Source organism: Rhinolophus sinicus, chromosome 2 (assembly GCF_057876585.1).
Source record: "Rhinolophus sinicus isolate RSI-liver-muscle chromosome 2, RSI-T2T, whole genome shotgun sequence".
Taxonomy (NCBI): Eukaryota; Metazoa; Chordata; class Mammalia; order Chiroptera; family Rhinolophidae; genus Rhinolophus; species Rhinolophus sinicus.
In genome coordinates this window covers 68,480,955-68,506,040 of record NC_142502.1, presented here as the reverse complement: position 1 = coordinate 68,506,040, position 25,086 = coordinate 68,480,955, and the positions used below count along the sequence as shown (strand labels likewise).

The window sequence follows — 25,086 nt, the reverse complement described above, 5'->3', positions numbered from 1 at the left end:
AGTTGGTTAGAGCACGGTGCTCTTAACAGCAAAGTTGCTGGTTAGATCCTGTGTGGGCCACTGTGAGCTGCGCCCTGCACAACTAGATTGAAACCATTACTTGACTTGAAGCTATTGGTTCCTGGAAAAACACACTTAAAATAAATAGAACAATTAAAAAAATAATAAAATGGGTTCATATAGTATTTCGAATACTGTTGTAGAAGGTGGCGAATGACATCATGGAATTGGTAATTTAGAACATACCTCTGGCTACAGCAGGAGGGAGCTGTGAGACTAAAGGCAGGGAGACCAGATGGTGACTGAGTCCCAGAGGTTCTTAACCTTTCTCATGCATCAGAATCACCTGGAAGGCTTGCCCAGCGATCACTGAGCTCCACCCCAAGAGTTTCTGGTTCAGAAGGTATCAGGGGGTCCAAGAGTTTTTACTTCTAACAGGTTTGCCGATGCTGCTGCTGGTGGTCCAAGGATCACCGTTTGAGAACCACTGTGTCTATCTGAAAAGTAATGAGAATTTAAACTACATGGCAGTGGAGGGAAACTGGACTCAGGAAGGGGCTGAAGAATCCACTCAGGGAGAATTGATAAGGACTTCTGATTCTTTGGAAATTGAGGCAAATGGAGAGGAAGGGATCTAGAGCGATTGTCAGGGGTTAAATATTGAATGAAAAATAAACTGAAAAGTTTCCATTAGGTATGCAACTAGGAGGCCGTGGGTGACTTGCTGACCTAAATACAAGCAATTTTCATAGAAAAGTATTGTCAAATAGATTAGATGACTAAAGCTTGTAGGAGATGTGATTGTCCTATAATAGCACATAGAATATACTCTTAGATTTCTTTAATTTTGAAACACTGGATTGTACGCTGTACCATTGCGATATTTTAGCTGGCCACCTGGGTTGGACCAAACCAAAGGGTTTCATCATGTTATGCATTATGATCCTTTTTGGCTTTCCTCTGACCATTTGTTTAAAAATTGATCTGATATTTAAAAAATGTTTCTATATTTCAAGTGAAACTCATCCTTGTGTATATTTGTGTATTAGTTTTACATCAATGTAGAAACCCTCTTCCTTGCATTTTGTTACGCATGGTGACTTTCAAGCTGTGTCTTCCTACCTATGCATCCTCAAAACAACTCAGATTTAAAACTTCAGAATTGTCAAGTTCTGTAGGATTTCCCTTGGGGTTTCTCTCACTGCTATCCTAACTATCACTATCATAGTTCATGCCCTCAATACTTTTGACCTGAACGATTATAATATTTGTCGTAAGAGTCTTTGTTCTCATGTCTTCCTACTCTAGTTCACATTATATACAGCAGTGAGATTACTTTTCCCATAGTACAGCTCAAATTACAGCACTTTGCTTAAAACCTTCCCCATGTTTAATAGTAAAGTCCAGTTTTCTTAGCTTAGCATTTAAGATCTTAAGTGAACTGGCTTCAGCTTTCATTCTGACTTTAGTTTTTAACCACGTAGTCTTGGCTGCATCCACACTACTCACCAGTTGAACGAAAGCTTCCCTGCCGCTTTTACTTTCTTACAGTTGCTGCCCCTCAGAAATACCTCCCTCTTCTTCAAATCCGACTTGTGCTTCTAGACCCAGCATATCTTCTTTACAGCCTTTGCTACCTAGAAGTAATTTCTCTCAATTGTTCTTGTCTGTTTCCATCTAGTGCTACATCCATAACTCATTAATACTTATTTTGTTCCATATTCTACTTATATATAAAATTCATGTTCATAGCTCCCATGATGCCCATGATAGTGCCAAACATAGAAAGTAGTTGAATGCATGGAAGAACAGGAAGCTAGTTGTCGTGATTTAATTCAAATAAAGCGATGATTCATTTAACTGATATAATAAGAGTACTACATATCAGTGAATAACTTCTACTGGAATTTTCTAATGCTGCTGTGAGGGTTTGAGGAACCTCGTTTAAGTATAGTCTGTCAACTTTGTCGTATCTTTTTTGATTGTTTAGAAAGTTTTTTATTTAACTTCTTTGTTTTTGATTGAGTCCTAGCTATTTCAGTGACCTGAATACTGTCCTTATTGTGAGATGTCACTGTTATTTATGCTGTTTATGGCAAGCTTGTTAAGCATTGCCTCAATGACACATATTTATAAGTACACATACCGTGTTTTCCCGAAAATAAGACCTAGCCGGACTGTCAGCTCTAATGTGTCTTTTGGAGCAAAAATTAATATAAGACCTTGTATTATATTACATTATATTACATTATATTACATTTATCATATTGTATTATATATGTTATATTATACCCGGTCTTACATTATAGTAAAATGTAAGAGAGTAAAATGTATAGTAAAAGACTAGGTCTTATATTAATTTTTGCTCCAAAAGACGCATTAGAGCTGATGGTCCGGCGAGGTCTTATTTTCAGGGAAACATGGTATACACACAGACATGTTTTTATCTAATCATTGGATTGTGAACTAGAAAAATGCTCTACACAAGTAATTTGATTATAGAAGTGATGTGTAGAATTGATTTTAGAGGAAGAAATATCTAGTGCTAGCCTAAGAAATTATTATGCTATAAATTATAAAATTATAAAACATTTCAGATTTAGAATTGAATGATATAATTGAATTTTCAAAACTAACTTGTTTTCCTTTTGGCTGAGCATCAATCACTTGGTGGTTTTAGACTGTATTTTGGGACCATGTTATGGATTGTAGTTATGGTTTTTTTGTTTTGCTTTGCATGTATGTGGACCTTGAATTTGTTTGTATAGCAGTGAGACTCACAGATATTTTAAAGAGAGCAGATACAGTTCGAGTATGTTATTTATTTTCTGGTTAAAACTCATTCTTCATTCTCTTGAGCTTTATTTTATTAATAGCTCTCCAATTTGGTCTTAGAATTGGTTTAATGTCAACTTTCCCCTGTTTACAAAGGGGGAAAGCTCATTTATTTTTCATGCTTCTTTGTCATGTTGTTCCCTTTGCTTCTGAGAAAAGGGCATCAACCTATTTAGATAGGGAAGTTTAGGCTATTTATAAAGCTAGGCAGGTTAATTTAAATTGACAGCTTGGTAATATCCTCCTTGGTGAATGACGCACATGGGTTTTAGATGATGTTAGCATGCTGTTTTCACTTATAGTCAGGAATCAGCTGGAGGAATTTGTGTACTTGGAGCTTTGGTGATGACGTAGGTACTGGGTACAGATATGTTTTAGGAAACATCTCATTTCCATATAAATGAAGGAAGATTAAAAAAAAATTTAGATGGCTTGCCCTTAAATTCCAGCTGGTATCATGAGGATGATGATATATTTCTTTTGACTTTCTGGAAAGACAGCTTTGGTTATATTTAAGAAAAGTGAAGTCATTACAGGTTTATTCAGAAACACTTTTTGTATTCCTTTATGGGGATCTTACTTCAGTATCAGCTATGTGTACATTTGTTTGAAAAATTGCATCTTTAGTGTGCATTTCTCTAAATTCCAACTCTAATCTTTTAAGTTTTAGATAGCTTCACTTAAGAAATTTGTACAGTCACATCAATAACCTTATCAATTTGATTTTAATAAAAAGTAGAAGAGCCAAATAGTTCATCTTTTTTTCCAATGACAAAACTGTATTTCTCTTTTTTAAGACATAGTAGATGTCAATTTGACTGAAATGAATTTTTTTTTTCCTTTTGAGACTCACTTAAGAGTCTAACTTAAGCTTAAATAATTGTATAGTACATATTTCCTAGAAGCCAACCATTCAGGTTACATTTGTTTAAATTCAGTTTCATTCAAGATAGGGTGACTTTACACTTGGGAATTTTATCTCCTTAAATCATATTGATCATGCTGAGAAACAAAAGTTCAAATTATGCACAAGTGTCACAACACCAGTGGTTGATTTATCACTAGTTATAATGTCTTCTCTGTGCCCATAGCCCTCATCAAAGCCAGTGTTGGGTAATTCCTGAAGGTGTTTGGGCTTCTGGGAATGCTGAGTTGGTCCTGTATGGCCAGGGCCATGCTGTTGCCTTTGTGGATACTCTTGTCATAGGGTCTTACTCAAGTCTAGGGTGAACAGCACATACATAGTTCAGGGACCAGATATCAGTTTACTCCCAGGGAGCAGTGGCAGTGTAGAGGCAGGGCTTCCTAGTGGACACTTGCTAGACAGGAACTGTGATCTGTTAGGATCAACTGGCCCTCATTTCCAACCAGTGCATTGAAGGCCTTGGGCTCCCTTGAGTTCAGCCCTTGGCCTGCATGGGATTCAGGTCTCTGCAGATACACAGCTGCAGCAGGATTTGTTCCTCACGTCTTCATTCTCATTCCTAGGATAGCTCTTGCAGGTTAGCAGTGGCTGGGTCTCCTGTTTACAGCCCTACTCTGCTCAGTGGCAAACCTCAGGATCTTTGGATAAAAGTACATGTTAGCCTGCTCTTGCCTCTTCACAGTCTTGCTAATGGAATAAGGTTTTGGTTCATAGTTTACAGTTGCTTGTCACAGCCAGGCCACCATAACCGACTTTCCTTTTGTCCCCCCCGCCAACTAAGATTGAGAGAGAACTTATTGTGGAGTGTCCAAGTGGCATGGGCATCTTCTAGTGGGGATGGATTGAGGGTGAGGGTGGGCAGGGTGCAGTGTGATTGGGCTCTTCCAGCTGATGGGAGTCTTGCAGACCACCTGTGGGCCCCAGTACCTCTCAGTACCACCCCTTGGGGTGCTCTGCTCTTACGTGCCTCTCTACTAACAAACTATTCAATCTCTTTGATTCTATAGTATATCTCGAACCCTTTCTCCTTTTTATTTTTTTTAACCACTATCCTGATAATAATACTTTAATACAGACAGACAAACAAACAAAACCCCGAAAAAATCAGACTTAAAGCTACATTGGTGCTGTCATTTAGCAGGAAACCATTGCTCATTACACTATATTTTCGCTGTATATATTATTTAGTACATATTTATTTCAACTAAACTTCTGTCTTCCTTGCTGTCATATGTATGTGTCCTGGGTACTTAGAGGGACATTACCACATCCTGATTGTCACAGACTTTAATGCTTTTTAAACCCAAGCATGATGGGCCTTTTAACCTTGTTCATTCAAGTAAAACTACTGAATGATGACTAAATTCCAGACATTGTGCTAGGTGCTACTGAGTATCCAAAGATAAAAGAGAACAGGCGGTGTGCTCAGTAGAGGAGCTTACAAATTGTAATATAGTCCTTGAATCCTTGGAATGGATTTGAGCTAAACTGGATCTGTGGACATTGTTGGATTTGGACCCAGAATTGTAGATGCACTGATTACAGAGGGACTTTTGCATTCCATCCATCCATCCATCCATCCATCCATCCATCCATCCATCCATTAAATATTTACTAGGCACGTACGTTTGCTCCGCATTGATTTTTATCTTTTTTCACTTTTCCTCTCCTACCCATTATAACCCAGATCTTTTTCCCAGGAATAGTCAGAATCATAGAGGTAGCATCTTGCAAAATAGCCCTTTCTAGCTATTGTTGCCTAGAGGCTACACTTTGGAGAATGTGGTTGTAAGATAATAGTAAATATAGGTAAACTTTAGAAATCTGGAAACTTTAGAACCTGGCATCTTCTGAAACCATAAATATAGTAGTGCTTCCAAGTGAAAGCAGAATTGGGCAGAGAGAGATGTGCAGAAGTGATGCAGGCCCTGGAACAGGCTTGGCCCACCCTGTGGATCTCTGGAGTCATAAGGACCTTTTTGAGTTAGTTGTTCATACTAGTTGGGCTGAAATGACCAGGCCTTTATACTCTCACTGATCAATCATTGGGTGGTGGCTATGCAGCAGAACCTATTGCTAGGAAGTTCGCTGAAGGTGAGGTAGTCCCTGAAGGGGCTGATAGGTGATGTCCATTCGCGAACAGCATTCTTAGCAACCAGGGCAACAAGTTCTTCACAGGTGGGGGAGCTGGGCTGCATGCATCATAGTTCCCGCCCTAGGCAGTACTCTGACCACTACCGGGATGGTGGGGGCTTAGTCAACTCACTGTCTCATTATCTAGCTTTAGATCATGGGATATCGTAATTCAGTATGCTACTATATGGTGAAAATATGGTGCTACTAAGGTGAAAATTTGGTTTATATTTTCCTTATTACTGTCTTCCTGTGTACCTGATGTTACTGTAATAGAGTGACTGTGTTTCTTAATTTACCCAAGACAGTCCTGTCTTCCTGGGGACTTCTCAGTCTAGGACTGTTGAGATCAATTAACATCTGTTAATTATTTTTAGTCCCTTAACACTCCCAGACATGGTTTCGTTTGGAAGATAAATGGTACAGTCATCCTACCTAATATTAAAAATATTGTTTGCATATTCCCTAAGTGTCTTTTTGTCCCATTTATCTACTAAATGGAATATTCTTTTCCATTTCTTATTTAAGAGGCAGAAGCAATCTTCTGGATTAACTTTGTATTTTTGCTTTTTTTGACTCTAAAATGCTTTTCATATTTATCAAATTCCTCATTGGCCAACCAGCAGAAAGTGGTGGTGTGCCTGTGCTTGTTTTTTAACAAATGAGAAATTTGTAAGTTAATTATTCAAACAATCAACCACCTAGGATTCTACACATTTTCATTGACTCAGTGGATCATGGTGTTATACAAAGATATACCCTAAAATTTAAGTAAAAGTAGCACAATATAAGAAAATGGGATATTGTATGAATATCTTTTCGTCTACTTACTTTTATTATCAATAGCAAAAAGTTCTTCTGAAATGCTAAATTTTCAGTTATTTAAGGTTTAGAAAGAAGTATTTCAGACAGCGTTTAGTTTTTTCTGATCCCGTCAAAACTGTTGGGCATTGAAGAAGTAGACTAGGCATAGTTTCAGAGTAGGCATAAGTTTTTCTTTCACATACACTCAAAGCCACTAACCACGGGAGCATTCGTTGAGCTTGATTTACAGCACTGTGATATAGTCTCCTTTTTCCTGCAACTTTCTCTGAGCCTCAGAAACTTATGGTGTCGTTATAGACTTCAGCTGCCTTTGAAAGATATGAATTGCAGTTGAGCTTAGATTTTTTTCATTTGGATGAAAGTTTTAAATTGTCATGCATTTCAGGGATATCCATTTTATATACCAACTGAGCTAAAGGATGTGGTCGGTGTGGAATTATGGAATCACATGATACCACTTAATAGTACTGAATTTGAGAAGTTTGGTGCCAGATATCAAAAAGCTGAGTTCAGGTTTCTCAGAAAGTAAAGAAAGACATAAAGTTGACTTGTAATCAAAAGAAACCTGGCTTTCACTATCTAATTTATCCTTTCAAAATAAATACTTATTGAGTACTTTCAAGAAGTCGTTCAATACATTATTGAATACTGAGCACTAGCACGATCCTTCCTTGTCGTCTTTTGACCCGAGGCCAATCCTCTGTTCCAAGGCTGGCTCACTATTGTCTGTGCAGCACTCCTGTCAGTATCCATGTGGATGGTCTTCTCCATATCCTGGTTTCTCAGTGCCTGACACTTCTCTTCTGTAGTGATCGTGTCCTCCATCCGCCCTCAGCTTCTCACTTTTGCACCCATACCCCAGACTTCATTGTCAGTAACTACAGTCCCTCCATAATCTCGTTTGGAAGCATCCCGGACTCTGACCTCCACCATGAAGCTCTCCAGCTCACTGCTTCTAGTACCCCCACCCCAACAATCTTTTGATCTTTTTGATTCTTAAAATCCATGAATTCCACTGCTCTGTCTCTGCCTCTCCCTGATGACCTTTCTTCTCTTTATATCCAATTTATATTCCATGTTATTTGCTTGGCAAAATCCTCTAGTTAAATCCATCTCCCTGTCTAAATCTTAACTCCCTGAGCTGAAAGTTGCTAGAGCAAAACATCTTGTCAACTAGTCTCACTTTAAGTTCAAGACTGGTAATCTCCAGGGCCCACTCATGCTGTCTACCATCATTCTGCATGTTCCTGCGCCATTCACTTTTTCATACTTTTCTTTTCTCTCCTCAACACTGCCTCCTCCCTTCTTACTCTTAGCTAATGATCTAGTTTAATATTTTATTAAGAAAATAGATGCAACTAATAGAGACCTTTGACAAGCTCTCACCCCCACATATATACATGTACCAGCATTAGTGCCCGGACTCTTTCCTCCTGCACTGTGAATGAATGTAAGTGTTCTGTCAACCTCTTCACACTAGACTTCTTCCTCTTCTGTCTCCCTTCAAAGACATGGTTATAGTTATTCTTCCTTCTCTCTATTTCATTAATTTTCTCAAAATCATCAGTTTCCCCGTCTTGAATGATAATTCCTATCAACCTACAAGTATACGGTTATTTCTTCCATTGTGAAAAAAAGGAAAGGAAGACCGATCCCTCTGTTCCATATTCCTCTCCAGCTCTTTGTTGCACCTTTCTTTGCTTTTCTTGCTTTTACAGCAAAATTTCTACAAATAATTGTCATTACTCATGGTCTTCAATTTCTCTTCTCCCAGTCTCTCTTGAATTAGGCTTTTGTTTTCTCCCTCCTTTCCACTTTGCAGGCATTGTTATGTAAAAGTCACCAGTTATAAAATTTTCAGTCTTCATCTCACTTTTCTGTTGGCAGCATACAGCACAAATTTATCACTCCTCTTAGAAACACTTTCTTCATGTGGCTTCTAGGCCAGCACAATCTCTTAGTTTTCCTCCAAACTCTTTGGCTTTTTTTCCCCCTTCTCAATTTTGATGATTTATTTCTCACCCCTTGTCTTTGTAACATTGGATCACTGCTCTATGTACCCATTTAAATTTACTTGGTAATCTCATCCAGTCCCGTGTTTTTTAATGCCATTCTTATGCTTAAGACTTTAAACTTCAACAGTCAAATTAATACCCTTATGTTAATGTCTAAAGGCATCTCAAACTTAACATCTCCAAAACTGATCTCCTGATATCTCAACATGCATCTTTGTGGCTTTCCCTTTCTTAGGTAATGGCTACTCTCTCCTTCAAGTTGCTCAGGGCAAAAACCTTTGAATCATTGTTAGCGTTTCTCTGACTCACACTCTACGTCTATTTCATCACCAAATCCTTTTGACTCTATCTTTAGACTATAGCAAAGCCTCACATCTTTTCTGCTATTATGTTTCGTCATCTTTTACCAGGATTATTGCAATATCCTGTAATCAGTCTTGCTGTGGTCACCCTTGCCTATTTATAGGCTATTCACCAAATACCAGCCAGAGGGATACTGTCAAAATGCAATTTCAGAGAATGGCTTGACTTTGCTTAATGGTTTCCTGTCTCCTTCACCTACTTACTGATTCATTTTCACTGTAAAGAGCAGAGTGCTTACAATAACCTAAGGCCCTGCCCGGTCTGTGCCACCTTCCCATCTCATTCTCTCAACGCTTTAACTTCATCTCCTGCCTGTATCTCTCTTACTTCAGACCAGATACTCTGGACTTTTTGCCTTTCCTCTGATGTGCTAAACATGCTCATACCCCAGAAACTTTGCACTAGCTTGTCCCTCTGCTTGGAATGTATATTCCCTTGGATGTTTGCATGGTATACCTCCTCGTTTCCTTCAACTCTTTTTTTTTTTTTTTTTTAACAGTACAGAGGTCTTTTATTTGTTTTACACTTATCATGTCATGAATCCATAGGTAGTGGGTTCCAGCAACTCAGGCCATTTCCATTGATTCTCACAAAGGGTGCCTCTCTGGGTGGGGCAGGCTGACCTTTCAGTTGAACACAGAGAACTTTCTCTTTGGCTTCCTTCTTTTTTTGATCATTTTCCCTCACCCATGTCAGGAAGCTATGTCGGCTCTTAGAGTTCTTAATATGCTCAATATGTACATTAATTCTCTTGGCAAGAATCTTGCCCTTAACTTGTTTGTTTACAACAGTGCCAGCCGCATGCTGGGTAACACTGTAGACCCTTCCAGTTTTGCCATGGTAACGTGTATGGGGCATTCCTTTTTGAACAGTGCCCATTCCCTTGATGTCTGCAGTATCACCTTTCTTGTAGATTCACATGTATGTGGCCAAAGGAACAACTCCATGTTTTCTAAAAGGCCTAGAGAACACAGAGCGGGGGCCTCTCCTCTTTCCCTTTGCGTTGGTCATTTTGGTGAATTACTGGAAGATGGTGGTCCTTGCCGAAAAGGAGCCCTTTTCTTTTAAATGTCACCTCTCAGTGGGGCTTTTGCCATCTTCCTATTTAAAATCCCCCTAATCACCTACTCCCTGCTTTACTATTCTTGATAGGACTTGTCATAATATAACACATTATACATTCTACTCATTTATTTCATTTTTATTGTCTATTCCCCCCAACTACAATGTAAGTTCCATGAGGATGACAATTTTTTTCTGTTTTGTTTGCTACTCTATCCTCTGCATCTAGAATAGTATCTATGCAATATTAGGAACTTTATAAATGTTTGAATAAGTGTATGAATTTTTAGTCTTTTCAGTATCATGATTCTTCTGTTACAGATAGAAATTGAGCCTTGGTAATTTGTGGAGATGGCACTTAAACCCCCATCTTTCTTGGCTGATAGTGCAATCACTGTATGTGTTATTAATTTACCCATTGGGATACTGTGTGTATGAACTTTATATCAGGTTAATTGCATTATAACAGAGAAATTTAGCAGTATTGTACATTTTTTATGTGTACTCTTATCCTCAATCATTACCTGTTTGGGAGAAAAAAGAAACAGATTTTTAACATTTAGTTCATATTGAAGCAGTTTTTTGCTAGGTCATTGAAACTTGGAGAGAGTTATTATGCTATTTCCACAAACTAAGCGTATTTTGGAGTAAGAATTCTGAGAAACTCAACTTTTCTGCCTTCTAGCAAGAAAAAAAAAGGCTATATTTACTGAGATGGAAAGTATCTGAATCCAGGGAACTTGAAGCAGCGAGGAATAAATAAGAACATTGCTTCTCTGGTTCAGGTGGTTCAGGTGGTTCACGTATTCCATGGGTGTGGATTCCACAGGTAATGGGATATGTGTTCATTTTCTACCAGTGAATTGTTCTTAGTTCAATGGAATCGTAGATTTTCTGAAATTATCATGCTACTTGCAGTCAAATAGGGAACTGATGAGAATTAGAAGTCACAGTCAGAAGATAGTCCTGGATCATGATGAGTATGAATCATGCTTTAAGTTTTTGCAGCTGCTTCTAGAGTGCAAACTACAGGATGTGTCTAGCTGGCATTTCCTAGCACCTGCCTTGTTTGTGGCTCATATTTGAAAGGACTGATTGAGCTGAGAGTGAATGCTATGCACCAAGAACTGGTATCCTTGGATTATGGAACTGAAATATGAATCCCAGATTTGTTCTCAAACTGTTGGTCATGTGGCCAGACTGTGGCCATTGCTTGTGTTCACCCAGGTCCCTGAAATTAGAATTTTTCATGAAATACTGATATTGGCTGAGAAGTGGTGACATTTTAGAGGGGAATTGAGTTGCACGCTAATACCATGTTTTCCCGAAAATAAGACCAGGTCTTATAATAATTTTTGCTCCAGAAGACGCATTAGGGCTTATGTTCAGTGGATGTCATCCTGAAAAATCATGCTAGGGCTTATTTTCCGGTTAGATCTTATTTTCAGGGAAACACGATAATATTGTAATATGTGGTTTCAATAGATAGCTTAACTGTGTATCAAGCTCCTTTAGTTTGAAGAGTTTCAAACTCCAAATTTTATCTCCTTATTGGTGGGTAGAGCTGAAATCTCTGCTCAGCTCTTTGAGCTTCCAGCTTTTACCTGCTGGGCTCTTGGAGTCTCCTGCAAGCACAGGGGTCAACTGAAGATCTGAGCATAATTTATGCACAGATTTTGGGGTACCCCCATATAGTGCTCTACTTTTAGGGACTTAGTCCTTCAATTTCTAGCCAGTGGCAGCCCCAGATTCCTTTCTCTGACACCTCAAGCCAGTAAGACTGAGTCTGTCTGAATTCTAGCTGTCCCATGTCAGAGACTGGGGAATCCCCTTGGGGGACAAGCCTTATAAACGGCATGCTCATCCACAGCACTTCATTTCTTTCAAGGGTCAGATCTCTTTCAGTTTAGGCCTACTTTTCGCCTCCCCAATGCTTTTAAGTATTGTTTGTTATATTTTGTTCGGAGGGTTTGTCTGAAAAAAGCTGCCATTACTGAAATTGGAAGGACCCTCAATAAGTTGTGATATATAGAGTTTTCATATCATTCAGTTCAAAAGCTTTCTAATTTCCATTAAAATTTCTTCTTTGAGTCATAGGTTACTTAGACATATATTTAAAATATTTTTCTAACATAAGGATTGTCATGTGGGGCGGCCTGCGGGGTCTCTGGTTCCGCTCCCCGCACAAGAACACAAGATATGGCTAGGCCAAAAAGGAACACCCACGGAATCATAGGTAGGGGAGTCATACCACTATAGGCTCACTGGAGGCTGGAGTCACACGACCTGCAACCTGCTGTCCGCTTCTCTGCCTGCCAACCAACCGACTCGACTGGACTCTTGACTCCAGACTGACTCTCGACTCACTAGCGCAGCCACGCCAGTTATATCAGTGGCTAATTGGCTAACTGGTAACAGCTGAGGGTCAATAAACCACAGTTGACAGCCATCTACTACCCGAGCCAGCACCTTTCATGTGAGGCTGAGAGCCTGGAAACTGCTCTCTGGGACTCTGTCCCCACAAGGATTTTCTAATTACCTTTTAGTTATTGACTTCTAGCTTAATTCCACCATGGTCAGAGAATATACTCTATATGATTTTAGTTCTTCAAAATTTGTTAAGATTGGATTTATAACCTAGTCTATGGTCAGTTAATATGAGCGTTCTCTATTTACTTGAAAAGTATTTGTATTCTTAGCTATTGCATGCAGTGTCCAGTGTGTCAGTTATGTTTGTTAATAATGTTCAAATCTATATAGGTTTTACTTTTTTATTTTGGTATATGCTTTATGTGTCAGTTACTGAGATGGGTATATTAAAATCTCCCACTACTTTGGGAATTTATCCATTTTTCCTTTTAATTCTGTTAATTTTTTCCTATTTATTTGGAGCCTTTGTTATTAGATGAGTATAAATTTATAACTTTTGTCTTCCTTGAAAATTGAACCCTTTGAAAGTATACATGTTTCTTCTTTATCTCCAGTTTTGCCTTTACCCATAAGATCTACTTTGTTTGCTATTAAAGTAGCAATATCAACTTTATTTGGATTGATTTATCATTGTATATATTTTTCCTTCTTTTTTCTTACAACTTTTCTGTTATCTTTATTTTTTATTTTAAGTAGTTGGGTTTTGCTTTCTCTTATCCCAGTGTGACAATCTTTCTGTTAATTGGAACATTTAGATTACTTATAGTTAATATAATTAATGTTTGCATTTAAACTAGCCATCATTCTTGTTATTTTTAATTTCTAGAATGTTCTATGCTTCTTTTCTCTCCATCTCACCATTATTAACTCATTGACTTTTCAGTTGTATCGTGCATTATGTTACTCTCATTTGTTATATTAAGATGAATTTATTTTCTTTTTCAGGAAAAGATAGAGTTTTTAATACCCCATTATGTGAACAAGGAATTGTTGGATTTGGGATTGGAATTGCAGTCACTGGTGCTACCGCCATTGCAGAAATTCAGTTTGCAGATTATATTTATCCCGCTTTTGATCAGGTAGGAGGATTGCATTTTACTATAATTGAATATTTTTAAGGTTAAATCCATGAAGTATTGAAGTTTTGCCTCCACTCTCCCACTCCCCTATCCTTTTGTTACCTTTTGAACTAGTGCATTACAAGTTCTTTAAAGATCTAATAAAATGGTTTCAGAAAATGAATGGAAATAAAGCACTCATTGTGACATGTCCCTTCTCTCCCCCCTTCCCCCAGATTGTTAATGAAGCCGCCAAGTATCGCTATCGCTCTGGGGATCTTTTTAACTGTGGAAGTCTCACCATCCGGTCCCCTTGGGGCTGTGTCGGCCATGGGGCACTCTATCATTCGCAGAGTCCTGAAGCTTTTTTTGCCCACTGCCCAGGAATCAAGGTATCCTCGTTTATGTACTTTATTTGATCAGCATTTGATGTTTCCGTTTTGGTTCATTCTGTTAACTAATGCTTATCTAGAGGAAAGCAAGCAGGATTTTTGGAATTTATGTAAACTTAATTCTTTTCAAAAGAGATTTTAGTATTCTTTTTAGAGTCACTAATCCATTGCTGAGGTTTATAGACTATTGTTTTTGAAGTAGTGCCTGGCTTGACCCTGATATTAATTTCAGAGACTTCAAAGAATAAGACCGAGAACATAGTTGGGTTATCTTTCCTCTCTTTCAAGGCTCTATGTTTCTTTATAGTGGGTCTTTCTAACTTAACTGATTCTGGGTAAATGAATAATCTACTATTTAATTCATATTTACCTCCTACTTGGAAAGATAAGACATTTGCTTTTAGTCTGTTTCCTACTTTTTAAATAAACTAAGAGAAGCTTTCATTGCCTAGGTGTGCTGTTCAGTGCAGAAAAGGTATGCCCAACAAATTAATTTTGAAGCATCTTTCTCTTACAGCCTTCCACAATAATCTTAGGTTTCCATAGTAGGTTAGGTCTTTTAATAAAAACATTTTGCATATTTTAAGTCTTAATTTTTTACACTATCATCTTTTCTAGTTGTACTTACTGAAGAGCTTTCTAGGGAATCATTACAACAGCTCATAGGTATGTCTGTCTACCCAGGGCTGTGTGTCTGTTTTTGTGATAGAATGAACTGGTTGTGAACGTGTGTTTTTGTTTTATTTGTTTTTTCTACCAGAGCAAAGTCATACAATTTCTCTTAGTGAAGTAGAAGTTGCATCATTTTCAATATAAGCTCGAAGTGGTAGTTTGGGATAGAAACCACATTTGAGGCAGCAGGTTTTTTTGTGCTTGAGCTGAGCACTGATTTACATTTAATGTTTATGATGTTATCCAGTATTTTTAAGAACAGATCTTTTCTCTCAATCCCCTACTTTCTCTCCCCCAACCCCTTCCTTTTTTTAAATCCCAAATTCAAATGTGCATATAGTATATATACTAAAAATAAATACTAAATGCTGAAAATAAATACATGAAGAAAGCAGATGAAGAGAAACGTAAGTAGGAACTTAAGGTAAAGACACTGTATGTTGTAGTGAGCAATGTGTTCAGCCTTCTATTTACAGAAAATGAAATAGTGAGATTTGTGCTGCTATTTTATTTTTTGAAATAAAAATCCTTTGATATAAATGTTATAAAAATGATTTTGAAAGCCAACTATAACTTGCCTCAAGGAACCTTATGTGAGCCTTTGTGATAAATTCAGGTTTATTTTAATGGTAATTATTTCTATGTAATTGCTATGTAATAATTTAACAGTTATTAAAAATTAGACACAGGTTTGTGATTTGAGGCAAAATAATGTAGAAAGTAAGAGTGAGCTGTGGAGTCAGAACTGGGCGTGAATTCATGGTCAAGTGATGTAACCTTGGGCCAGCTGTGTGCTCTCTGTTAGTCTGCCTTTGTAAATTGGGGAAAATAATAATAGCTACCTCGTGGGGTTGCTATGAACAGTAGATGAATTAATCCACATAGAATTCTTGGCCCCGTTAATACATGTGCTACCTGCTGTCATTATCATCTTCCTCATTATTAACCTCATTCTCATGAAGGTTGTGGAACCCTTTCCTGTCACCTGGAAGTGTGCAGTATCCCCACTTTTAGTTTTGCAATAACTGGACATTATAGTGGCTGGATTGTGGGTTACTGTTCCACGTGGGAATGAAGACCATGTTTTTCATGGAAAGGAGATTTTGATATGTTAAAATTGGAGAAAGGAGTTACATACTCTTTGAAAGTAGTAATAGAATATTAGTAGAAAAGATTTATTTATTTTGTAGGTAAATATAGGCAGATATTGGCAACTTTTTGTTTTGATGACTGTTCTTTGCGGATTCCTTTTATACACACACACACACACACACACACACACACGAAACAGACATTTAGGTCCTTAGGAGAAGACCAGTCTTAGTCACCAGGATATGGTAGGCTTCTGATAAATGTTGAACAAATAGAAGTTTTGGGGACCGTATGTAAATTTTTTAATAATAAATGGTAATTAGGCTAAAATGTCAGATTGCTATTTGTAATTAGTAGCAATAGGTTATTTAAATATCAACCCTTCTTGTAAGTGAGTTTACTGGGAGACACCTTTACTAAAATTGTCTTTAAAAAAATCTGTTTTTGCAGGTGGTTGTACCCAGAAGCCCTTTCCAGGCCAAAGGACTTCTTTTGTCATGCATAGAGGATAAAAATCCTTGTATATTTTTTGAACCTAAAATACTTTACAGGGCAGCAGGTAAAGGCTTTCTTTGTTTTATATTTGTGAATATCTTTATGTTTTTGTTTTTCACAGATTAAAAACTTAACTTTTTCCCCTATTAGTTTGATTTATATTTACCTTGTAGGAAAAAAAATTCTGATTTGCTCTATATTTAGTTTGTTCTCAGGTGTATATTTTATGTTAAGTTTAGGGAAAATCCATTTAGATTGTGAAAATCAAGAAGCATTGTGAAGTACCAAGAATATAGGGACTATGTTCCTCTAAGTAGTAGAAGTTTAGTAAGTGTGTGTTGAATGAAAAAGTGAATGGGCTCATTGTACTATTGTAATAGCAAATGCCCTTTTAGCTAAAGTGTCTGTATAGGTCTTGATCTAAATTAGAATACTTTTGATAGTTAAGAAGTCAATTTGGAAGCAATGACTGGAGTTGCTTATCTCCATTTATTTTATTATTGGTTAAGGATGCTTTTAACCCGTGGTTTTCTTAGACTTAGCCTCAGGTCTAAGTATCTTACAGCTGACCGTATTCTGGTTTCTGCTTTTTTGGGTGGGGAGGGGGGTCTCTGAATGTTCTGACACTGATTCTTCCGTTGCTGCTTATATGCAGTCCACTCTTCTTGAACTCTGTGTGTTAATCTCTCGGATGTACTTGGCACTGGCAGAGTAACCTCCAAACTTGCAGTTGTTTGGAATGATGTCAAAAGAAATGGAGCATTTATATTGAGTTATCTGAAGTAACCTGTGAAAGACATTTCTGTATTGATGGAATCAAATGGAAAAATAAAGGAAAGTGCTTTAGATTAATTAAAAAAACTAGAGTAGCCTGGTGGTTTCTAAGCTGTGGCAATAGAAAGAATTTTGGTATCCATAAATAATAATTTAATTGATCTTTTTTCCTACATTCTTTCTTCTTGAATTGCCAGTGTACCTTGGGAATAGTTAAAACAGTGGACTAAAGATGTGGACTCTTACATTTAGAGTTAAAAGAGTTCATATTGTGAAGGTTCATAGAGTAATAAATATAGGTCTATGTTACATTATAAATAGTAGGCTGATAATTCTTTGTAAAAATAATTGGGAGTTTTGTTCATTACGTAATAGACCACTTAGGTTAATTATCCACTCATCTTAACTAAATGGAACATCACATAAAGATTTCAGCCACCAGGGAGGGGGAAGGAGGAAAGGGGAATGGAATTCACCATCTCTTTAAGGAATGACTTGGAAATTGCACATATTGAATCTACCTACATCCCACTGGTCAGAACTTAATCATAGGGCCACACCTAGCCACAAGGGAAGCTGAAAAAAGTAGTCTTTAGCTTAGTGCCCAACTGAAAATGTTATTATTACACAATGATGGGAGGTGCACATGGACACCTACCAATCTCTGACTGCCACAGTTGCTTTCATGTTCTCCAAAAAAGTAATACATTTTAAGGAGGAAATAGAACTGTTAGAAATAATGTGATTATTTACTCTTAGATCCATAGTCTGCCTCAAAGAATCTATTTCAGGGATATACAGAAAAAGGTTGAAAAAAATGTTACTGTTTATTGAAGTGCCATTTTGTCCATCAGTAGGGGATTTGGGTTTGTTGAATAAAGTAAGCTACATCCATCTGATGGATTGTACTGCAGCTCTTTAAAGGCATGAGACAGGTCTCTAGATACTGCTGTATCAGTCAGGGTTTGATCAGAGATGCAAACCACTAGAAAACACAGTAAGGGATGTATTATGGACATTTTACCTATAATAAATGCAACTGTAGAAACTAAACAGTCTATGAAAAGTTTTTGCATCTGTGTTTGGCGCTGTATCCTCAAGTCTAGAATAATCACACTGTTAGGAAGGGAAGATGGACATGAAGTAGGGGGAGGACAAGGATAAACTAGAACCTAGCATGGACTGGAATCCAAAGGACAGTTTTTCTCACTACCTCCAAACCTTAGTGTGAGGAAAAGATTGGTCATTAGGAGACTGGGCTAGGGGGTTGTAACAGCCAGTCTAAGAAATGGTCAGGGCCTAAATTAGGAGAGGGTTAGAAATTTCTTAGATTATATGAAATACTTGGTGTCTCAATGTATTTGAGCAGGGAAAAGAAGAGGGAGGTGTCAAGACTAAGTAGTATAGAATAAGATGTCCTTGTCTGGTAGTAATGGACGAATGCTGGTTTAGGTACTCTGAAATAAGTGAGGTGGGTGTGGGGGGCATGGGGGTGTATTTATTTTACATACTGAGCTGGCGTGCAACTTAGAAGTCTGGAGTCCTGAAATGTGAAGCTCAGAACCCTGGGAATTAAGTGAATGCCTAAGTGTCTCTAGAGGTATTTGCCAGGTCCTGGGGACACTGAGCTTCTGAGTTAATGACTCCATGGAACATTGGGGACAGGAGATAAAGTCCAGGGCCCACTTTAGGTAGAGAAGCTACAATGAGCCCTTGCTTAAAGCTGGCACTCCACAGACTATCCATAGTGAGAGATCAGAGGTGACAGGAAGGAAAATTACCTGTCTTGACTCTATGCTGGTGGAGAGAAACGAAAAATCTCCTCTGAGAATTTTGATCACAAAATGACCCTTATACGAGATTTTGATTTAAATATGTGCTCTAGTGTGGACTGAAAACGTTTAGGTAGATAATTTACAGTGCTTCTGGGTTGGTGGCACCCCAAGAGAGCTGTCAGAAGAAAGCAAATCTTCTCTGGAGTCACTTCAACCCAGGCCTCAGAATAGTCCCACAGATAAAGTCCAAGGAGAAAATAGTCTTTCTGAGCAGGAACAAGGAAAGGCAGGTGCAAACCCATTAAGAGTTCAGATATTAAAACTGTCATATAGAGAATACAAATATAAGTAGGTTTCGTATTGAAAAAAGAGACACTTGAGAATCCAAGCAGGAGACAAGCAAATTTGAAGAACAGAACAGAATGTCTATAAAATAAAAATATAATAAGTGAAAGAAAAAAAATATCTCTGATAGTTTAACCAGAAATTAAAACAAATAAAGAGAGAATTAGTAAACTGGAAGATAAAGTCAAAGAAATTACCAAAATGTAGTCTAGAGAAATAAAGAGAAGGAAAATATGAGAGAGATGTTGAGTATGGAGGAAGAATGAGGTCTAAATACATAAAATGTTTAAGCAACAGAGTGTGTTTTCTATTAATGTTTGTTAATAGAGTTTTGCTGGCAGAAAAGTAATTCCCTGGCATATTTTTTCCCACTTTGCACCATTGGAATTAGATTGATGCAGTAGGAAATATTTTAGGAAAGTACCAACTATTACTCATCAACTATTACCCGCTTTACCCTCCTGCAGCATCATTAAGGTAAGATGTTCTTTTCTCAAATTTAGAGTAGTGTTCTCTACGTAATTCCTGAAATGAAGTATTTAAAGTATACTAGGTAAAGAGTTCCTTTGGAAACTAAAGTATTAGGCATCTACAAAAGTTAACTTGCTAACTCAAAGAATTTCCCTTAATGTATAATTTTTATCTATATATGTAGTTTATTTCACTGAATCCTGTTTAAGATTGATTCAGTTAGAGAGGTAAATAGTTATTCAAGGCTTTAGCTTGTAGAGGTCGTGCATAGCTTTCTCTCTCATTAGGTAATCTTTTAGCATATATTGGTTTCTTATTTTCCGTAGGACATATTCTTCCCATGGCCACTGCTCTTAGCCCACTCCACGTAGTTCTGAAAGCGCTGCCACTAATCATATCTGACCTCCATGATCTCAGGTGGTGGGTGTGTGGCTCAAGCCCAGCTATTTTGACTTCTTCTCTGGGATTTTATATGTGGAGACAGAGCTGCACTTTTTATGTGTTGTTTGCATGGGATAACATGAGACTGAGGACAAATCCCATCACTTAGTGAGTGATAGTCTCTAGTAGAACAATGCAGGGCTAAGCAGATATGTTCACTGGAAATTGGAAGGAGGGAGAGAAATAGAAATCAAAAGTGAAAGTCCTCATCATTTCATTAGGTTATTTCTTAAAGTTCCTTGAGTTACTCTCATTCCTTTTTTCTTCCTTTGATTAAATGGATCTGGGGAAAACTCACTAAGTACATTTTAGTTTTAACCTCGTTTAACTTTCAGTCCCCTATTGACTTTAATATAATAGATAATCGTGACTGATATAATACATCATCTTGGTTAGAGAAGACCCTTCTCTTTTAAGATGAAATTCCCCAGTTTGATTAGCACAATAAACTGCAGCCTTTCATAACATACAAATGCTACATTTGTCCTAATGGCTGCAGTAGGAACCCTTTCTATTTATACATAATACTTCATAAGGTTATTGAGAGGATTGAGATAATCCATGTATGTATCTGCCTCGTCTTTAAGTGCTTTTTGAACACTTATGTACTAGACACAGTGCTATGTTGCGTAGACATATGAACCATTTCATTTAATCCTCACAACACCCTCAGCAGAATAATTCTGTCATTATCATCATTTTACAGGAACCTGAGCATTAGGGAATACTTTCTCAAAGCCACACAGCCAGGATTCAAACCCAGTCACTCTGTCACTAGGCCAGGTAGGGGCGTTTATTACACAGCTGGTTCCATTTAATCTTCACAAAAGCTCTATAGATGATGTTAGCCTGACACTGAAGGTTAGAGAGTTTAAGAAACTTGCTCACAGAGGAATAAGTGATAGAGTTAGGTTTAAACGAAGATGCTCTGACCCCAAAGACTTCTCTCTTTCTATCATTACCCTATTTTGTATCCCATTTAAACATTACTAAATGGAGAGCATAAATGAAACAATTTCCTCTAGTGTCCTAGTTTCATACCAAGAAATATGCTATTTTATTTTCCCACAATTAAAATGATCTTTTTAATTGAATGGAAATATCTAATATTAATAGCCATGCATTAAGCCAGCACTTCCCTTATAGTGTATAGTCCGATGTTTGAATATGTATTGTATTAACTTCTCCATTGGCATAGGATTAATTTGCTACTTTGAAAGTCCTAAAAACTATACATGTCACAAGTGTGGTCACAGATAGGGTTTGGGAGCCTCTGTTCCATGCAGTGTTTGAGGGACCTAGTCTCATGTCCCCACCTAAAGGCAAAGACTGCTGAGAAATGCAGTCTTCCTGCATTTTGGGGGGCAGAGGATGAAACTGTTTGGTGACTGCCAGACTGCCCAGTATTGTCCCTTTCACAGCTCCTCTTGACCTTCATGACCCGCTAATTTTTGGACCTGGTCCCCATATACTGTTCTGTGTTCAAATATCTGTGTTGTGGTGACTATCCACGTGTCTGGTCTACAACGTACGTAAATAACTCCTTCAGTTCGGCCATTAACTTTATAAACCATAAACATGAAAGTAATAATAGGTAATATATTCTTTATGCAGCAATTTTCTTGAATTTTGTTTCTACTTATTTTGAATATACAATAGATACAAAATTTGTGTCTTCTAAATTTAGACGGACTATAACTAATATGTCTGGCTTATTTGTTGTAATTGTGACATTTTAATACAAATAACTTTAAAAATGGCAGAGGAATGTTTACAAAAGGCAGACAGGGAAGAACAATCCAGCCAGTGTCAAAAATGTACAAAATAGTTGTGATTCAGAAAGAATGAGTCAGTGAGACATTATCAGATATGGGCATCTTGTGGAGAAGCTGTTCTTGTATGTCTGCTGAACTTTTTGGTTTTATTTAATTGAATGATTGATGACATTAGTGATATTGGAGTAAACATGGCTTTCATCTATGGTTCTTCTAGTGAAAAAAAAAGTAAGGCTAAAAGCTTTGTACTGCTTTATTTCCAGGATTCAAATTATCCTTGCAGGCAAAAATAGGTCATAATGATACTGAGGATTTTTGTTTAACAAATACACTAATTATGCATGAATTCATACATTATAAAGAGAAGCAAACTGTTTTAAGTAGCTTTTGAGTGGTAGAAGACTTTGAAGATATTTTTGACCAATATCAGTGTACACAAAAGAGAGGAATTCGTATTTTGCATTTTAAATTTGTTTTGGTTGGCATCATTAAGCAGATTCTTTTTATGCAGGCTAGTACATTTAATACTAGGCACACTCCCTGACCAGAATTAAATTTGGTCCAGTAATTAGAGAGAATTTAATTTATTTGTTAGATTTTTGAGTTAATTTTTAATTTGAAATAAAACTCGTACAGAATTTAAGAAGCCAAATAATATATCTTGTAAAAGAATGGCAGTTTCTTACTTCAGCCTTCACTAAGTCCATGCTTCTAAGGTAATCTTTTTCAACTCTTAATAGTTTCTTCCGGTAATTTATCATATTTGTAAATAATATGCTTATACTGTTTTTGATATTTTAGGCCTCATTTTAACTTTTTACTTGAATTTAGTTATTTTATGCCCAATTTTCCCCAGCATGTGCCATCCTTCCCCCTCAACAGATCCCGATTTTCTCTAATATCTTCATAGAGTTGTAGTGTAATTTTTGGTCAGAACATTATTTAGTGGTTCCATTGCAGTTACAAAATCAGTATGATTCACAACTGAGCAAAAAAAACACACAACGCATTCTTTCATTTCCTCTGTGGCCTACAACCGTGTTTTCTGAACCAGAATGCGTTTTCTCTTTTATTTGCTTAATTTCTCATGTTCCTATTACTAAGATAGTCCCTAATCTCCTTAATATTATCTGTATTTCATCATGTACGGACACATTAGGTGGCCAGTCAGGTTTCTCTTTTTCCTGTAGGCATCTCTTCTGCCTTGGGCCAGTCTAATAAAGCAGTTAAGAGTGTGGATTCTGGCCAGAAGTATTGGCTCTACTACTTACTAGCTGGGTGACCTTTGGCAAGCTACTTAACCTGTCTATGTTTCAGTTTTCTCACCTGTACAATGAGGACAGTGATAATATCTAGCTCATCAAGTTGATTTAAAGATGAAATGAATGAACGAATAGAGGCACTAAGCATGTAAACTGGCACAGGGAAAGGTCTTAGTTCCTATGACGGTTGATGTGATTCTTCTTTCCAGGAATAAGGTAGTTCTATCTTTAGTCTTTGCTGTGTAATAAAAGAATATATCTAGCCACACATCAATTATTTTATCCATATACATGAGTACAGTGATAAGGTTTGCTAAATGTTAACTTGGATCTTTAACCGTAAAGAAGTAGTTCCATTGCACTATTGTGTTAATTTAATTTTTTCAATTAAAAAGATATATACCTGAAAATAAGATTTTAATATTTTGGTGTAAATAATGTAATTAGTGGTTAACAGTGTCGTATGTTGTTTTCTTTAAAAGACTTATTTTTTTCTTATTATAAAGGTAATGCATGTGTGTTGTATTAGCAAACTATTAATGCTTAACAAGGCACTCTTAAAATTTGCTGGCTTAAGTCAACAGCTTTTTTATATAGCTCATATACAGGTCAGAAATTTAGGCTGAGCTCAGCTGGGCAGTTCAGGTTTCATCTGGGCTCCCTCATAGATCTGTCTGTTGCAAGTCAGGTGTGGGTTGGATTTGCTGATCTTAGTTGAGTCATTTCACAAGCCTGTGGTCTGCTTGTCTCTAGTCCTGCAGCAGGCTAGCTCGGTCTTGTTCACGTGGTGGAAGCAGAGTTTCAAGGGGGCAAGTAGGAGCACGCAAGGCTCTGGAAGCACCCGGCACACATCACATATGTTGTAGTGTGTTGACCAAAGCAAGTCCTACAAGGCCAGCCTAAGTTCAAGAGGTGGGCAAATAGACTCCATCTTCATGGGAACAGCTACAAAGTCATGTTGCAAAGAGTTTGGATACCCAGAGGGTTAAAGGATTGTGGCTATATTTCAGTCTGAAATTTGCTTACTAAAACTCCTGAAAAGTACAAAAGAGAAGACAAAAGGAGCTCATACCTTTATCCTCTAACTACTGTTGACTTTGTTGGATATCTTGCCAGACTTTTATCTATACTTTTAAACATATATTATTACTGTCAATTTATTTCAGTTTCCATTTATTTAATTATAAATGACCTTTTACAGTTCATATTTTTTATTTCATATTTGTTTTTCTTAATAAATTGTTCATGTAGACTTCTAAACCGTGTGGAGTTCAATTTACTGTAAACCTAAAACAAGCAGGGAATGCAGTTAATTATTTTATTTTGTGATGAGAAGGGCTGATCTAGTATTGGGTAGCAAGAAAAATCAAAAGGTTTTCAATAACCTTGAACTACAAAATTACCTTTGAATTTGTTTATCTTCTGTGGTTGATGTAATAAATTGAAATATTTGTGCAATAGGACTCTGGAGTTTTTCTTATGCTCTGGCATATTCTTTATTATTCACATTCACTTGCAGACTAATTTTGGACATTAGATGTCAAGTTTTGATCGTTGTCCTAATTTAACTGGATACATTCTCAATGACTAAGCTTATACTACATGATTTATTTTTTGTTTTTAATAAAATTTAATGTCATGAATCATATGCACTCTTTGTAAAAAGTTCAAGCAACATAGAGCTACAAAATGAAAAGTGAAAGTTCCTTTTCTCGACTCAACTCCTTAGAGCTTTTTCTATGCATTTGCATTTATATCCATATATGAATGTGTGGAACGCATTTATATACAAACTGAGATATAAGAGCATACTATAAACAGTTTTGTAACTTATTTTGCAAGTCTCTTTCCATGCATTTACATTTATACAAATATGTGAATTTATAGAACATATATATATACAAATAATAAAAATCAGTATGTTGTAACTGTTCTGTAACATGCTT

The 25,086-nt window shown here is 37.0% G+C and overlaps 1 protein-coding gene and 1 pseudogene across 5 annotated transcripts in view; one reads left to right on the top strand and one right to left on the bottom strand.

Moving 5' to 3' along the window:
• BCKDHB (branched chain keto acid dehydrogenase E1 subunit beta) overlaps window positions 1-25,086 on the top strand; it is a 219,477-nt gene that overhangs the window by 38,205 nt on the left and 156,186 nt on the right. For all 5 annotated transcript variants that reach the window (XM_019729566.3, XM_074333225.2, XM_019729567.3 and 2 more), the window contains exons 4-6: window positions 13,534-13,667; window positions 13,883-14,038; window positions 16,253-16,361. In XM_019729566.3, coding sequence (XP_019585125.1) covers window positions 13,534-13,667; window positions 13,883-14,038; window positions 16,253-16,361 — 399 coding nt within the window. The remainder of the gene's footprint in view (window positions 1-13,533; window positions 13,668-13,882; window positions 14,039-16,252; window positions 16,362-25,086) is intronic.
• LOC109446349 (large ribosomal subunit protein eL21 pseudogene) lies at window positions 9,626-10,110 on the bottom strand (annotated as a pseudogene).